Source organism: Scyliorhinus torazame, chromosome 2, assembly GCF_047496885.1.
Source record: "Scyliorhinus torazame isolate Kashiwa2021f chromosome 2, sScyTor2.1, whole genome shotgun sequence".
Classification (NCBI taxonomy): Eukaryota; Metazoa; Chordata; class Chondrichthyes; order Carcharhiniformes; family Scyliorhinidae; genus Scyliorhinus; species Scyliorhinus torazame.
Window position 1 is genome coordinate 87,462,606 of NC_092708.1, and position 17,111 is coordinate 87,479,716.

Genomic DNA, 17,111 nt, shown 5'->3' on the forward strand with positions numbered 1-17,111 from the left:
AATTCAGTCAGACCAGGTTGGTTCTGCAAGTGCAAATTGCTCCGCTAATGCCTGTTTAAAGCAGGTGAAGATCACTGCTTCTGTCAGTTCTCCTTCCAGGTATGACTGTGAGCACTGTATTTAGATTTTGTACATATTCTACCCTAAGTAAAGTTGCAAGATTTGTTCCAGGTTGTCTTTTCACAAATATTTCACAACACTTAACATGCAAATCTGTTATTTTGTGATAATATTAGGATACTACTGTTTCTATTTGTTTCATTATATCTACCTGGTTGTATTTTATGAGAAAATTACAGTTTTAATGGAATAACAGAACAGACAACTTATTGCATTTTAAGTTACAATAAGACAGTGAATAAACAGAAGTCTAACCTCATGTAATTGTTATTTAATGGAGTTTTTATGTCAGTGTAAATTGTCACATGAATTCTTGTGTGGTAAGAATTCTGCTACAACTACTAACATGTTTCACTCAACATAATCAACTTAAAGTAATGATGTGGAGATGCCGTCGTTGGACTAGGGTGGGCACAGTAAAAAGTCTTACAACACCGGGTTAAAGTTCAATAGGTTTGTTTCGAATCACTAGCTTTCACTTGAGGAAGGAGCTGCGCTCCGAAAGCTAGTGATTAGAAACAAACCTGTTGGACTTTAACCTGGTGTTGTAGAACTTAAAGTAATGATGGGCAGGTATCAGAAACTATCAAAGTTAAAAATGCTCAACTGGAGAAGAGTTCATTTCAATGATTTCACGAGGGACGGAGTACAGGTAGACTGGAAAAGGTGATTCCAGGATAGCAGAGTAACAGAATAATGGAGGGGGTTTAGAGAAAGTTCAGTTACAAACTAGGCACATCTCTTTGAAGAAAAAAGGCAGAAAATCCAAAGCTAATGGATGATAAAGGAGCTAAAAGTTAAAATAAGTCAGATAAATGAGGCATGTGACAAAAATCAGGGGCAAGTAATAACCAGAAAGCACAGGAGAGAATTGGAAAAATAAAGTTAATATGGGAAACACAGAGTTCACAAGAAAAGATTAGCAGCAACACTAAATTAAGCTCAAACACTTTATAAACACAAAGAGCAAACAGTCAGCTAGGGAAAGGTTTGGGCCTCTGAAGAACCTAAAGGGAAATCTTCCTGCAGAGGCAGAGGACATGGCAAAAAGTAAGAACCGTTTATTTTACATCCGTCTTTACAAAGGAGGAGAATGATGCAAAAGTAACACTGAAAGAGAGGAAGATTATGGACTGAAACATAATAGAGTATTTGCGCGAAAAAGATTACTATTACTGCAAGCTGCTAAGTCACCTGATTCAGATCCTAGGTGGCTGAAAGAAGCAAATGTAAAAATACCAGAGGTACTGGTCACAATCTTTCAATCCTCATTTGATACAGGAGTACTGCCAGACAACTGGAGGGCTGCTAATGTTATAGAGCTATTCAGGAAGGGAATTGGGGATAAACCAAGAAACTAAAGGCCAGCCAACATTACGTCAACTGCTGGGTAAGTTATTAGAAACTATTATTATCAAGGACAAAATAAACTTTCATTTGGAAAGGCTTGGGCTAATCAAGGAGAGACTGCATGGGTGTTTTAAAGTTAAATCATTGTCATGATATGCAAACATGCAACCAATGAACACTCAGAATAGGACACAACCAAGGGGCAGCCAGGACACTCAGAGGTGGCATCACCACAAGGGGGCATGACATAAACACTATAAAAGGGATGAGGCCCTCACACCCTGCCTCTTTCCACAGACAGACATCTAGAGAGTTAGACAGAGTTGATCAGCAGCATCACACCCCAGCACGTGGCTTAGAGCAAGCTGGTACAGTTAGACTGAGTTACTACAGTTAGATTAGCAGAGAGTCGAACTCATTTGAGAACTGTGTTAATAGGTCAATAAACACGTTGAACTAATTTCAGAGTCTGGAGCATCCTTTAGTTAAGACTGCATCAAGTAGCAGCCTGTGTTATCCGAAGCAGCATAACACAACAATCATATTGACTCATTTGATTGAATTCTTTGGTGGAGCAACAGGAAAGATTGATCAAGGTAGTGCAGTGGATGTCTACATGGACTTTTGGAAGACATTCAACAAAGTGCCACACTGGAGATTTATTATGAAAATGGAAGACCATGAAATTAAAGAGAAAGTGATGGTATGGACACAGAATCAGCTCAGTGATAAGAAGCAAAAAGTGGTGATGGGTGGATTTATTCAGGCTGGGAGGAGGCTAGCAGTGCTGTTCCTTAAGGGTTCATATTCAATTAATTCCTCGTCATAATTTTCATAATGGTCTAGGTTCCAGTGTAGGAAGCAAAATTACAACGTTTTCAGATGAAACAAAATTTGGTAAAGTAGTAGATTATGATGTGCATAGACATAGGCTTCAGCATGATGTAGATACAGTTGTGAATTGGACAGAGCAAGTGGAGTTCAGTACAGACTAGTGTGAAGTAACAAACTTTGAGAGAACGAATATGTCCAAACCCTGGAACTCCCGCCCTAACAGCATTGTGGGTGTACTTATCACATGAACTGCAGCGGTTCAAGAAGGCGGCTCACCATCACCTTCTCAAGAGCAATTAGAGATGGGCAATAACGTCCAGTGGCGGCTATGTAGGAGTAAGTGGCACATTTGGTGGCTCCCTCTCGGGTCGGACTTTGGACCTTTTCCCCCGATTTTGTACCGGATTTGAACTGTAAAACTGAGGACAGAGGCAATTGTGGACTGAATTCCCACACTGGTGCATGGAGAGAAAGACTAGAAGTGCTCGTAAAGGCAGAAACGGAAAGACAGAGAAGGCTTGGGCTGAAGCTGCAGCGGGAGACAGCATGGCGGAGGACCGGACCTCTGGTTTGCCGACCCAGCGGTCAACGGAGCAGCTGATGCAAGTTATTCAGGAAGGCTTTGCTGAGTAGAAAGGGGACTGCTTGGACCCGATAAAAGAGTCGATTGAGCGGCTGGAGCTTAGATTGGACGCCCAAGATTGGGCGATCCAGAAGGTGGAGAAGGCGCTGGCTGAGCAGGAGGAACATCAAACTGCGGTGGAGTTGGAGGTGGGGATGCTGAGAGACCAGCAGAAGAAGCTCGTGGAGAAGTTGGAGGACCAAGAGAATAGGTCCCACCGGCAGAACTTGAGAATCGTTGGGCTCCTGGAGGGGTTTGAAGGAGCGGACGCTGGGGCATGCATCGCAGATATGTTTGAGAAGCTGCTGGGGGATGGAGCATTCTCCCGACCCTTGGAGATGGATAGGGCTCACAGAGCACTCGCGAGGAAGCCACAAATGGGAGACCCCCCGAGGGCAATGATGGTGACATTCCACAGATACTTGGATAAGGAGCGCATTCTACAGTGGGCCAAGCAAACACGGAGCTGTAAGTGGGACAATAGTATCCTGCGGGTCTACCAAGATCTGAGTGTGGAGATGGCCAGGAGAAGAGCAGGCTTCAACCAGATTTGGTCGATCCTTTTTAAGAAAAAGGTGACGTTCGGATTGTTGTATCTGGCCCGTCTCTGGGTCACGTACGAGGAACAGCGTTTTATTTTGAGTCACATGAGGACGTGCTGGACTTTGTGAAAAGGAAAGGACTGGTGGTGGACTGAGAACTTTTGAACTTTGCTGCAGCGTTCATGTTTCTTTTCTTTTCTTTTTGTTTCTCTATTCTTCAAAAAAAAGTTTCTTGTTTTTTGTTTTGTGGAAGCTGTTTGTCATGCCTTCTGTATTGATTTGGGACCAGTGGCAGAGCTGAGTGAGTTAAGGTTTTCATTTGCACTGTTGGGGGATGGAGGTGTGCTTGTTTAGATCTTGGTGTTTTTCTGTCGGGCAATTAGTGGGGGGGTGCATATGGTCGGTTTATCAAACGGGTTGGGTTACAGAGTGTTGTTACTAGTGGGGAGGAGGGGGGGGGGGAAATGTTCTGCTGACGAGGGAGGGACTTGGGCCAAGGGACAGAGGGGGTTGGGGGCAGAGGCTGCCTGGGGGTGGGACAGTGGGGGAGCGGAACATGGGCTGGACGCGGGCCCAAAAAAGGGGATGGCTGATCGGCGAATGGGGGGGCAATGAACCCCCCAACTAGGCTGATCACCTGGAATGTTCGAGGGTTAAATGGGCCGGTCAAGAGGGTTTGTGTGTTCACGCATCTTAGGGGACTGAAGGCGGACGTGGTAATGTTGCAGGAGACGCACCTTAGAGTAACTGACCAGATTAGATTGAGGAAAGGCTGGGTCAGTCAGGTCTTTCACTCGGGACTGGATTCAAAGACTAGAGGGATCATGATCCTGATCAATAAGCGGATGATGTTTGAGGCGGGTAGAATAGTTTCGGATGTGGGAGGTCGGTACATTATGGTCAGTGGGAAACTGGAGGGGGTGCAGGTGGTATTAGTAAATGTGTATGCGCAAAATTGGGATGATGTGGAGTTTATAAATAGGATGCTGGGGAAGATACCGGACCTGGACTCGCACAGGTTGGTCATGGGAGGGGACTTCAACACTGTTATTGACCCTGGCTTGAACCGGTCAAGCTCGAAAATGGGCAGGGTGGCAAAGGAACTAAAAGGGTTCATGGAGCAGATTGGGGGTGGGGGTGGGTGGAGGTGGATCCATGGAGATTTGGGCAGCCGAGGGTGAAGGAGTTCTCCTTCTACTCACACGTGCGTAACGTGTACTCCCGGATCAATTTCTTCATTTTGAGCAGGGCCTTACTGGCAGGGGTGGTGGACACGGGGTACTCGCCGATCACAATCTCAGACCATGCTCCACGCTGGGTTGACCTGGATGTTAGTAAAGACAGTAACCAGCGCCCGCACTGGAGGTTAGATGGGGGACTTTTGGCTGACGAAGGGGTGTGCAAGCGGCTGAGGAAATGTATTCAGAATTACCTGCAGGTCAACGACACGGGGGAAATTTCAGCAGTGGTGGTCTGGGAAGGACTGAAGGCGATGGTCAGAGGGGAGCTGATCACAATACGGGCCCATAGGGAGAAGGTGAACAGGGCAGAGACGGACCGACTTGTCAAGGATATACTACAGATTGATAGGAGGTATGCGGAGACCCCAGAGGCAGGGCTTTTAAGGGAACGGCGGAGGCTACAGGTGGAGTTCAGCTTGTTAACCACAGTGAGGGCGGTGGAGCAGCTGAGAAAGGCGAGGGGGGCGACTTATGAGTATGGAGAGAAGGCCAGCAGAATGCTTGCACAGCAGCTTAGAAAGAGGGAAGCAGCCAGGGTGATAGGGAAAGGAAATGACGGAGATGGGAACCTGGTTGGAGATTCAGCAGGGGTGAATAAGGCGTTTAGGGATTTCTACAGTAGGCTACATAGGTCGGAACCCCCTACGGGGCCGGAGGGGATGAGGCACTTCTTGGGGGGGCTGAATTTCCCAAAGGTGGACGGGGAGCTGGTGGAAGGGCTGGGGGCCCCGATCGGGTTGGAAGAGATAGTGGAGGGTGTGATAATCAACACTAACTGTATTAGATGTAGTACGGTAAGACTCATATATTGGAGGTACGGAGGTAAATCCCTGCCTGCTGGCTCCGCCTAGTAGGCGACGTATAAATGTGTGTGCTCGCCGGTGCTGCTCCAATTCTGGTAGCAGCAAGAGGAGGCAACACATCTTTGCTCAATAAAGCTTCGATTATTCACTACTCTCGTCTTTGTAGTAATTGATAGTGCATCAATTTATTGAGCAAAAATTTTAAAACGATGGAACTTCGCATCAAGCTTGATCGCCTACAGCTGAGCCCTCAAGCAGCCAACGCTACGTCCGCTTTTGACCATTGGCTAGCCTGGTTTGAAAGCTACCTCCAAACATCCGCTGAGGAACCCTCGGACGCACAGATGCTCCAGGTCCTTTATTCACGGGTGAGCCCTGACATTTTTCCTCTCATCCGGGATGCGCCCACTTACACTGAAGCAATGGAGCTCCTGAAAGGACATTACGTTCGGCCAGTCAACAAACTATACGGCAGGCACCTCCTGTCCACGAGACAGCAACTCCCCGATGAATCCCTAGACGATTTCTGGTGTGCCCTGCACATCCTGGGGCTGAACTGTGACTGCCAGGCAGTTTCGGGAGTCCAGCATACAGAACATTTAATCAGAGACACCTTCGTTACAGGTATGGGGTCGGCGTACGTCCGCCAGCGCCTATTAGAAGGGGGTACGCTTGATCTTGGGGGAACCAGGCAGCTCGCCAATTCGTTAACAGTGGCCTCCCGTAACGTCCAGTCGTATGCCCCCGACCGCACGGCACCCTCATGGGCATCGTGGGCCCCACCAGCTACCGACCCCAGCCCACTGCAAGCCTGCACCGCGCGGCAGCCAGCCAACCCCGGGTGGCCCAAATGCTACTTCTGCGGGCAGAACAAACACCCCTGGCAGCCCTGCCCGGCGCGGAGCGCAACCTGCAAAGGATGAGGAAAGAAGGGACATTTTGCTGCTGTGTGCCAGGCCCGGTCGGTCGCCGCTGTTTCTAGGCCCAGCGTTCCTACACCCGACACGTGCGACCCATGGGCGCCATCTTCTTCTCCACAGGCCACGTGCGGCCCATGGGCGCCATCTTCTTCTCCACAGGCCACGTGCGACCCATGGGCGCCATCTTCTTCTCCACAGGCCACGTGCGGCCCATGGGCGCCATCTTCTTCTCCACAGGCCACGTGCGACCCATGGGTGCCATCTTCTTCTCCACAGGCCACGTGCGCCCCATGGGCGCCGCCATCTTTGGCGCCATTTTGGACGGCGCCTCAGGACCCTTGCTCGTCGGGAAGCCCGTCTGGCCATTCATCGCCTGCCACCACCGCTGACCAGCCCGGGGCCTCCCAGCATCAGCCGCAGCTCGCCTCGATCACCTTGGATCAGTCCCGGCCCCACAACCTCACAACCGCAACGACAACGGTGAAAACCGATGGGCACAAGACTTCCTGCCTTTTTGACTCCGGGAGCACGGAAAGCTTCATCCACCCCATGATGGTCTGGCGCGGCTCCCTCGCGGTACACCCCGTTACCCAGAAAATCTCCCTGGCCTCCGGATCCCATTCTGTGGAAATCCGAGGGTACTGTGTCGCGACCCTCACCGTCCAAGGCATAGAGTTTAGCAACGTCCGGCTCTACGTCCTCCCCCACCTCTGCACTGCCCTGTTACTCGGCCTGGACTTCCAGTGCCACCTCCAAAGCTTAACTTTAAAATTTGGCGGACCCCTAACCCCCTTCACCGTATGTGGCCTCACGACCCTTAAGGTTAATCCACCTTCCTTGTTTTCAAACCTCACCCCGGATTGCAAACCTGCCGCCACCAGGAGCAGACGGTACAGTGCCCAGGACAGGACCTTCATCAGGTCGGAGGTCCAGCGGCTTCTGCAGGAAGGCATCATTGAGGCCAGCAACAGCTCCTGGAGAGCCCAAGTGGTAGTAATGAAGACTGGGGAGAAGCACAGGATGGTCATTGACAACAGTCAGACCATTAAACGGTACACGCAGCTCGACGCGTACCCCCTCCCACGCATATCTGATATGGTCAATCAGATTGCACAGTATCGGATCTTCTCCACAGTGGACCTGAAGTCCGCCTACCAGCAGCTCCCCATCCGCACGGAGGACCGCCAACACACTGCGTTCGAAGCAGATGGCTGCCTCAACCTGGTTGGAGATTCAGCAGGGGTGAATAAGGTGTTTTAGGGATTTCTACAGTAGGCTGTATAGGTCGGAACCCCCTACGGGGCCGGAGGGCATGAGGCACTTCTTGGGGGCGCTGAATTTCCCAAAGGTGGACGGCGAGTTGGTAGAAGGGCTGGGAGCCCCGATCGGGTTGGAAGAGATGGTGGAGGGTCTGAAGGCCAAGCAGTCGGGTCAAGCCTCGGGGCCAGACGGGTATCCAGTGGAGTTTTATAAAAAGTTCTCTGGGATATTGGGGCCGGTGTTGATGAGGACGTCCAATGAGGCAAGGGAAAGAGGGGTGCTGCCCCCGACGATGTCACAGGCCACGATTTCGCTGATTCTGAAGTGGGACAAGAACCCGGAGCTGTATGGTTCCTACAGACCGATATCCCTGTTGAATGTGGACGCCAAACTGCTGGTCAAAATCTTGTCCTCCAGGATTGAGGATTGTGTTCCGGACGTTATTGGGGAGGACCAGACGGGGTTTGTTAAGGGCAGGCAGTTGGTGGCCAATGTAAGAAGGTTGTTAAATGTGATCATGATGCCCCCGGAAGGTAGGGAGGTGGAGGTAGTGATCGCAATGGATGCAGAAAAGGCTTTTGATCGGGTAGAATGGGATTTTCTGTGGGAGGTACTGGGACGGTTCAGATTTGGGCGGGGCTTTATTGACTGGGTCAGGTTGTTGTATCAGGCTCCTGTGGCAAGTGTATGGATGAATAGGACAACATCAGACTATTTTAGACTGCACCGGGGGATGAGACATGGATGCCCCCTCTCCCCACTGTTGTTCGCGCTAGCTACAGAGCCATTGGCAATTGCTCTGAGAGTCTCAAGGGGCTGGTCCGGGGGGTGAGGGGAGCAGAGTCTCGCTCTATGCAGAAGACCTGCTTCTGTATGTATCAGACTCATTAGAGGGGATGGAAGAAATCATGAGGATTCTCGGGGAATTTGACCGGTTTTCGGGGTATAATCTAAATATGGGGAAAAGTGAGATGTTTGCGATCCAGGTGAGGGGACAGGAGAAGCGATTGGGGGAGCTGCCATTTAGATTAGTAGGAGGAAGCTTTAGGTACCTCAGCACTTAAGTGGCGCAGGAATGGGACCGGCTGCATAAATTAAATCTGGCCCGGCCAGTAGACCAAATGAAGGACGATTTTCGGAGATGGGACGCACTCCCGTTGTCATTAGCTGGGAGGGTGCAGACCGTGAAGATGATGGTCCTCCCGAGATTCCTGTTCGTCTTTCAATGTCTTCCCATCTTTATTCCACGGTCCTTTTTTAAACGGGTCAACAAAGTGATCACTGGCTGCGTTTGGGCGGGCAAGACCCCACGGGTAAGGAAGGTAATGCTTGAGCGGAGTTGGGGAGAGGGCGGGCTGGCGCTGCCAAATATTAGTAACTATTACTGGGCGGCGAATATAGCACTGATCAGGAAGTGGATGGTGGATGAGGGGTCGGCATGGGAGTGCATGGAGGCGCTTCATGCAAGGGCACCAGTCTGGGGGCATTGGTAACTGCGCCTCTGCCGTTCCCACCGGCACGGTACTCCACCAGCCCAGTGGTGGTGGCGGCCCTGAGAGTCTGGGGGCAATGGAGGAGACATGTGGGAGCAGAGGAAGCATTGGTCTGGTCCCCAATCTGTAATAATCACCGGTTTCCCCCCTGGAAGTATGAATGGGGGTTTCCGGATATGGAGGAGAGCAGGGATTGAGAGGATGGGGGACATGTTTATAGAGGGGAGCTTTCCGAGTATGAGGGCACTGGAGGAGAAGTTTGGGTTGGCGAGGGGTAACAAATTCAGGTATCTGCAGGTGCGGGACTTCCTACGTAAACAGATGTCAACCTTCCCGCTCCGACCACCAAGGGGGATTCAGGACAGGGTAGTTTCCAGAGGGTGGGTAGGAGAAGGGAGCGTCTCGGACATTTACAAGGAATTTATGAGGTCAGAGGAGACGCAGACCGAGGAGCTGAAGTGCAAGTGGGAGGAGGAGCTGGGAGGAGAGATAGAGGATGGTCTATGGGCGGATGCATTGAGTAGAGTCAACGCGTCCGCAACATGTGCCAGGTTCAGCCTGATACAATTCAAGGTCGTTCATCGGGCTCACATGACAGTGGCCCGGATGAGCAGATTCTTTGGGGTGGAAGACAGGTGTGCAAAATGTGTGGGAGGACCAGCGAACCATGTCCACATGTTCTGGGCATGTCCGAAGCTTAGGGGATTTTGGCAGGGGTTTGCAGATGTCATGTCCACGGTATTAAAAACAAGGGTGGCGCTGATTTTCGGGGTGTCGGAAGACCCGGGAATCCAGGAGGATAAAGAGGCAGACGTTCTGGCCTTTGCTTCCTGGTAGCCCGGAGACCGATACTATTAGCTTGGAGGGACTCAAAGCCCCCGAAGTCGGAGGCCTGGCTATCGGACATGGCTCGCTTTCTCTGTTTGGAGAAAATCAAGTTCGCCTTGAGAGGGTCACTGTTAGGGTTCGCCCGGAGATGGCAGCCGTTCGTCGACTTCTTAGCGGAAAATTAATCGTCAGCAGAAGCGGGGGGGGGGGGTAGTTTGGCTTAGACTAGGGGGTTAATAAAGCTGGGACCTGTAAGGGAGAGAGACGGCTTTTGCACTATGTTTATAGTTTCAGAACATTGTTTATTGTGTTGTTGTTATAATACCAAAAAATACCTCAATAAAATGTTTATTAAGAAAGAAAGAGATGGGCAATAAACGCAGGCCGAGCCAGCAATGCCCACATCCCATGAAGGAATATGTAAATGGCACAATTCAGAAAAATATGGATGAGCAGAGAGATCATGGATGGAATCATACCACCTTAGATTTTGGTGGAATGTTGGGACTATTTTTAGGTCTGGAACTCAAATGAAGAATAGTGGGCCTTCTGCTTCCTCTTTCTGGAAGGTGATCAATGAAGAGTCAACCTCCTGGATCAGTTAGGAAGGGAAGGCAGGATGATGTGGCCATTTTGCCAGAGCAATTACTTCTCTTTAAAGGGACCAATGCATGTTGCAGAGAGGCTCACCAAAAGTTGTGTGTTTTAGGCTGCAGCCCCCCCATGAATGGAGAGGAGACCTGGGAAGGCTGTTCCTTGGGTCTCCCACTTTAACCTGGAGGTCCAGCTGAGTGCCTGCAGTGAGGTGAGCTATCCAATCCTATGTGAGGAAGAGGACTGCCTCTCCAACCAACTAGACATGATGGAAGTGTTTGGTTAAGTGAGAAGCTAAATAAATGTGTTCCCTCTAATCCGGCGACCATGTACCAGGAAAGTCTAGGAACTCAGGAGGATGGGAACGGTAAATGGCATTGTATCTTTAGGTGTCCAGAGCCCAACACAGTGAATTGTCCAGCACGCTCCACCACAACACTCTGTAGATCAACAAACCTTCCAATTCGTTTCTCTCTCTGCAGATACCTCAATTCCCCATCTGGGCAGACAACACTCACACTCATCCCTGCACTCATGCCTTACAGTAACCCTCAACAAATGGTGACTTCCCCCTCCTACACACAAAGCATTATGAACAGCCTCAGATCTCTTCTTTCTCTCTTTGCAGAAGGGAGAACACAACTTGGTGAGAAGCAGAGATATGTAGCTGTGGGAGGCAGCGGAGGGATTGGGTCTCCCATGACAACCATGTCATTGTCCACTGGCAATGTATGTTCTCCCCCATAACCTAGTACCATGAAGATGCAGATATATCTGTGGAGCAAAGGTCTATCACTCCCCCACCCTTGGTGTCTGTATATATATTATGTATATGTACACACTTATGGGGCAAGTTGATAAATTGGTTAAAAAATAATCTGGGTCACTGGGGGTTATAAGTAACTGGAGTAAAGTAGTGGGGTTTACCAGCAAAAAGACCATGCTAGAAATTTATTTATTTTTTCCTTCTTTTTTTAAATAAACTTCGAGTACCCAATTTTTTTTCCAATTTAAGGGGAAATTTTAGCGTGGCCAATCCACCTCACCTGCATATCTTTGGGTTGTGGGGGTAAAACGAATGCAGACACGGGGAGAATGTGCAAACTCCTCACGGACAGTGACCCAGGGCCGGGATTCAAACCCAGGGCCTCAGCGCCGCAGTCCCAGTGCTAACCACTGCGCCACATGCCGCCCTTTGCTAGAAAATTATAAATCACTTATTAGGCATCAACTGGTGTATTGTAGACAATTCTGGGCATTACTCTTCACAAATGATGTGAAGGCATTCATTCAGAAGGGTACGGGGGAAGTTTACCATGATGTTAATAGGGATGGGGAACTCTTATGATCGGAGGTTGGAAACGTTGGAATTATTCTCCTTGGAACATGGAAGGTTAAGAAGTGACCGAATGAGGACTTTGATGGAGTAAATAATGAAAAAATATTCCCTCTAGTAAGCGGGTGAAAATAGAGGTCATGGTTTCATAATCATTGCTGAAAGATCGAGAGGGACGATGAGAATAACCTTTTTCACTTAGCTGCTGGGATGTAGAATATTCTAACTAAAAAGATGGTGGGATTGGAATCTGTAAATAGTTTAAATGGAGGATCTGGTGGCAGCCATAGAGTGACTGGTCGCACATTTGGTGGCTCCCACTCAAAGTGGATTTTGTTGGTCCTTCCCCACCTTTATGGGGGTTTTTTGAAGGCAAAAGGTGTGAGTGCTCAGGGTAGGTAATACTCCATGGGTGAGATTGGTGTATGGATCAGAGGATGAGAAGTGCCACCAGAAAGAGAGAGCAGTTGGAGCAAGACAGTCTTTGTGGTACACCACAGGTTAAGATGGCGGAGGTCAAGGGGGCAGCGCTGCCCGCCCAGTGAACAACGGGTGGAGTTTCTGAATGGAGAATTTCAGCAGCAGAGGAAGGAGGCCTCGGAAGACTTGTGGTGGAGCCGCTCAGAGCTTCGATTGAGAGAGTGGGGCAGAGATTGGAGGCTCAGGGCCTGGTGATTCAGAAGGTGGAGGAGACGGTGGGAGAACTGCTGCCTCGGTTTCTGTTTGTATTTCAGAACCTCCCAATCTTTGACCCTAAGTCTTTTTTAGGAAAGTCAATGTGTTGATCTCGGGGTCTGTGTTAGATTTGATAAATTATTATGGGCAGCAAACATTGCGATGGTGAGGAAATGGGCCGTGGAGGAGAGGTCGGTTTGGGGGCAGGTGAAGGCGACATCATGTCGGGGAACAACTTTGAGGGCTTTGTTATTGATGCCTTTGTCATTCTCGCCAACCAGGTACTCCATGGGCCCTTGGTGGTGTCAGCTTTAAGAGTGTGGAGGCAGCACTTGGGGTTGGAGGGTATGTCGTTGTGGGCACTGATTTGCGACAAATGTAGGTTCGTATTGGCAAGGCTGGATGCGAGGTTCTGGGAGTGGTGGCAGGTGGGGATTGTGTACTTCAAGGACTTGTTTATAGGGAGCAAGTTTACGGCCTGGAGGAGTTGGAGGAAGTGTATAAGTTGCCCAAGGGGAATGGTTTTAGGTACCTGCAGGTTCGGGGTTTTGTGAGGAGGTGCCATTCTTCCCGGGTTGCCGCCTCCGGTGTTGCAGGACAAGCTGTTGTCGGAGAATGAAATAGGGGAAGGGACGGTGTTGGATATTTATAAGGAAACGGCGGAGAGGGAGGGGCCTTTTGGAGGATGTTAAGCATAAATGGGAGGAAAAGCTGGGAGGGAAGGTTGGGGATCGGGACATGGGCCGAGGCCTTGCGGAGGGTGAACGCATCCTTTCGTGTGTGAGGTTAGGCCTCATCTTATTTAAAGTGGTGCATAGGGCACACATGATAGTGGCGAGGATGATCAAGTTCTTTGCAAGGCAGGAGGCTGGGTGTGGGCGGTGTACGTGGGGGGGGGGGGGGTGCGAATTGCGTCCACATGTTCTGAAGGAGTTCTGGCAGGGGTTCTTGGACGTGATGTCCGAGGTGCTGGGTATGGGGGTGATTCCTCGTCCGCAGGTGGCATTATGTGGTGTGCCGGAAGACCCAGGAGTCCGGGTGGGGTGAGGGGGGGGGGAAGAGGGCAATGTATTGGCCTTTGTCTCCCCAATAGCCTGGAGATGGAGTTTGCTGATGTGGAGGGACTCAGAGCCGCCGAAAGCAGGGGTGTCTGTGAGTGACCTGGCAGAACTCCTGAGGTTGGATAAGATTACGTTCGCTCTGCGGGTGTTGGCAGAGGGGTTCACCCGGAGGTGGAAACCATTCATCGATTTCTTCAAGGAGAATTGAGGGTCAGCAAAGGGGGAGGTAAGAGGGTTAAAATGGGAAAGGCGGGACATGGCGGGGGGTTGATGTCAGGGGGGCTGGAGGGTTGTGGTTGTTCATTGGATGTGTTGTTCTGATATTCTGTGTACATTTAATAATAGCTTGTTGTCACAAGTAGGCTTCAATGAAGTTACTGTGAAAAGTCCTTAGTCGCCACATTGCGGTGCCTGTTCGGGGAGACCGGTATGGGAATTGAACCTGCGCCGCTGGCCTTGTTTTGCATTACAAGCCAGCTATTTAGCCCATTGTGCTAAACCAGTCCCATTTGTTAAATGCCTTGAATAAAATATATTTTTTTAATAGTTTAAATGGGAGTTGGGACAGGTACTTGAGGATGAGGAACCCAAGAGCTGGGAATATAGAACTAAACACAACTGGTCTTTCAAAGAGACAGCAGAGATGGGAAAATGGTCTCCCTCTGAGGAGCAAGTTTCTTTGACTCTTATTCACGTGTAATGTTCTTACCTTTCTTTTGATGTCAGTAAACTGAGAGAACATTAAAGACCAGTAGAATGCCAGCTCCATTATGTAATAGTAATGGAGATCAGAGGTTAGAACCTGTTAATGAAAAGGAAAAGCTATTAGTATGCACTGCAGAACGGATGTGTCAGGGTCAGCAATGCAATATGTTAAATGGCTCTACAAAGGAGGTTGACTGCAAATTTCTTGAGTGACAAACTAATTGGGTCAAAATCAGTTTTTTGAGCACAAATATCTAGCACTTCATAATGTTGGCTGTTGTATTTTGACATTATTATGGTGCATTCATATAGTTCAAGTAAATCAGTGAATTTGCAGTGTGATGATATATTATAATAATAATAGCTTATTGTCACAAGTAGGCTTCAATGAAGTTACTGTGAAAAACCACTAGTCGCCACATTCCAGCGCCTGTTCAGGGAGGCTGATACGGGAATTGAACCCGCGCTGCTGGCATTATTCTGCATTACAAGCCAGTTGTCTTAGCCCACTGTGCTAAACCAGCCCCTAAAACATGTTTCCAATAAGGGGAAAAGTACCTTCCTATCCACCCGATGTCCCTCATAAATCTATGCAGTTCCTTCCAGCTGGGAGGAGCAGTTCTGCGTAACTTCTAACCCCAGCTCTTCTCTTCTTTACTTCTCATCATTGCCTTCAAATTACTGATGTGCATTTCTGTACCCCCTTTTACTACTGTCCCTCCTATTTGCAATTCTCTTGCAATCTAATACAATTTATTGAACAGGTAGACTTTTTATTTTCAGGCCAGGCCTCAGTTTTTCGCTTCAGCAATAATGAATTCTCCTGTCTGTGCTGTTCTACTTAAAATGAGACCACCTGCAGTCTGCTACCTAATTTCTGCTCCTGCTTAAACATCACAGCAGATAAACATTTACTATTTAAGCTCTCCTAAAAGTTAACAATGTTACTGAGACCCAATGCCTGCTGGGTGAGCCTGGAATCACAATTTGTACAATCCCTACAATGCTGCAGAACCCTTACACATGGTGAAGCTGGCTGGTTATTTAACTTTCACACCAGCGTTTTTCTTCGGTTGTGTGTGAAGGGTTGAAGCTTGTATAATTGCTCTGTCAAATCTTCAAGAACCGTACAGCCACCTTGTTACTTGCTGCTTGTTTTCAATATAAACATACAAATCATACACAAGGATATGGGCTCTTTATTTGAAATAAGATTATATATAGATAGATTTACTGGGAAGCTAAGTATAGTACATCTGATCGCTACCTGCTACTTGCTAACTACTGACAAGGCATAGGACTACAACATCATATCCTGTCAAGGTGGTGGTAAGGGCCCTTCCTGTTGATTCCCTATTTTACCCCTTTCTTTATTTTTGCTGTTATAATTTTGATCCATGGATGCTTAATGGACATGTATCTTTAAGTCATGCAGGGGAAATTAGGAACTCAAAAGTTACAACACAGTAACTGTGCTAGCTTTGGACACAGAACTCAGACTTTGTGGCACCTGAGAAATCGGTAGAACTCGGTTCGATTGGTTGGCTGGTGGCCAATGAATTGGCCAAAAGGATGTATTCTGCCCAGGAGCAGGTGATAAATGGGTCTTGCCTGAGTGGGATGACTTTCAGAGTGCCAGGGAAAGCAGTTGGAGACCTGGGCACTCAGAGGAAAGGACCTGCGCTCTCTTTTCTCTCTTGTTTTTCTCCAGAAAAGCTGTATAGCTGCTGTATTTCTGAAACTGCAGAAACCTGAATGAATCTACAATGAAAACCATTACAGACTGGAAACAGAGATCTCAAACTGAAAGCCTGGATTGAAGAAAGGGGTGCTAGAAACAACCATCTGAAGCAAAGAATCTTAGCTTTTTACTTCAAATATTATTTTTACACCCCTCTTATCGCTTCTGTGTTTGTCCGTCTTGTGTGTGTAGAGGTGAGTTTACGTGGGGCGGGCAAGGAATTAGATCATACTTAACCTGTTGTATTAGCTGCATATTTAATTATAGTTACTGCTGTTAATAAACTTAATTGTGTTTAAATTTACAAACCTGGTGACTGTAGTTATTGGCAGCCAAGGACCAAAGACGTTGGATGTTTTTCTGAGAATGATTTCAATTGTGTTGCGATTCCAGGTCAAGTGGAGCAGGAATTGTCTGTGCACTAGCCCAGGGGTTCGTAACAGTGGTAATGATTGACAAATATTTAAGATGCACAGCCTTAAAGGTGCATGTACATCATATCACAACAAGCAGAACCAGTAAATGTATGGATTTCCCAAAGGCACTCTTGAAGGTCGTACTAAAATGTAATACACGATATAAAGACTTGTGGAGTTGAGGGACAGTATAGGAAGATGGATAGCGGATTGGTTAACAGATAGAAAGTAGAGAGTAGGGATGAACGGGTCTCACATGTCCTGAAAGATGTGCTGTTAGGTAATTTGGACATTCTGAATTTTCCTTCTGTGTACCCGATTAGGCACCGGAATGCGGCGACTAGGGGCTTTTCACAGTAATTTCATTGCAGTGTTAATGTAAAGCCCACTTGTGACAATAAAGATTATTATTATATTATTTTCAAGTTGTCAGGATGTGCCTAATGGGTGCTTTGCAAATTTCAGTGCTAGAGCCTCGCCTTTTTATAATCAATGTTAATGACGTGGGCAAAGAGACCAAGTGTAATGTTTCTGAGTTTGCTATAAGCTGTGAGGCATACATAAAGAGGC

The 17,111-nt window shown here is 48.3% G+C and overlaps 1 protein-coding gene across 2 annotated transcripts in view; it reads right to left on the bottom strand.

Annotated features, from left to right (window-relative positions):
* cers6 (ceramide synthase 6) overlaps positions 1–17,111 on the bottom strand; it is a 512,798-nt gene that overhangs the window by 102,004 nt on the left and 393,683 nt on the right. For both annotated transcript variants that reach the window (XM_072473656.1, XM_072473649.1), the window contains exon 6: positions 14,389–14,481. In XM_072473656.1, coding sequence (XP_072329757.1) covers positions 14,389–14,481 — 93 coding nt within the window. The remainder of the gene's footprint in view (positions 1–14,388; positions 14,482–17,111) is intronic.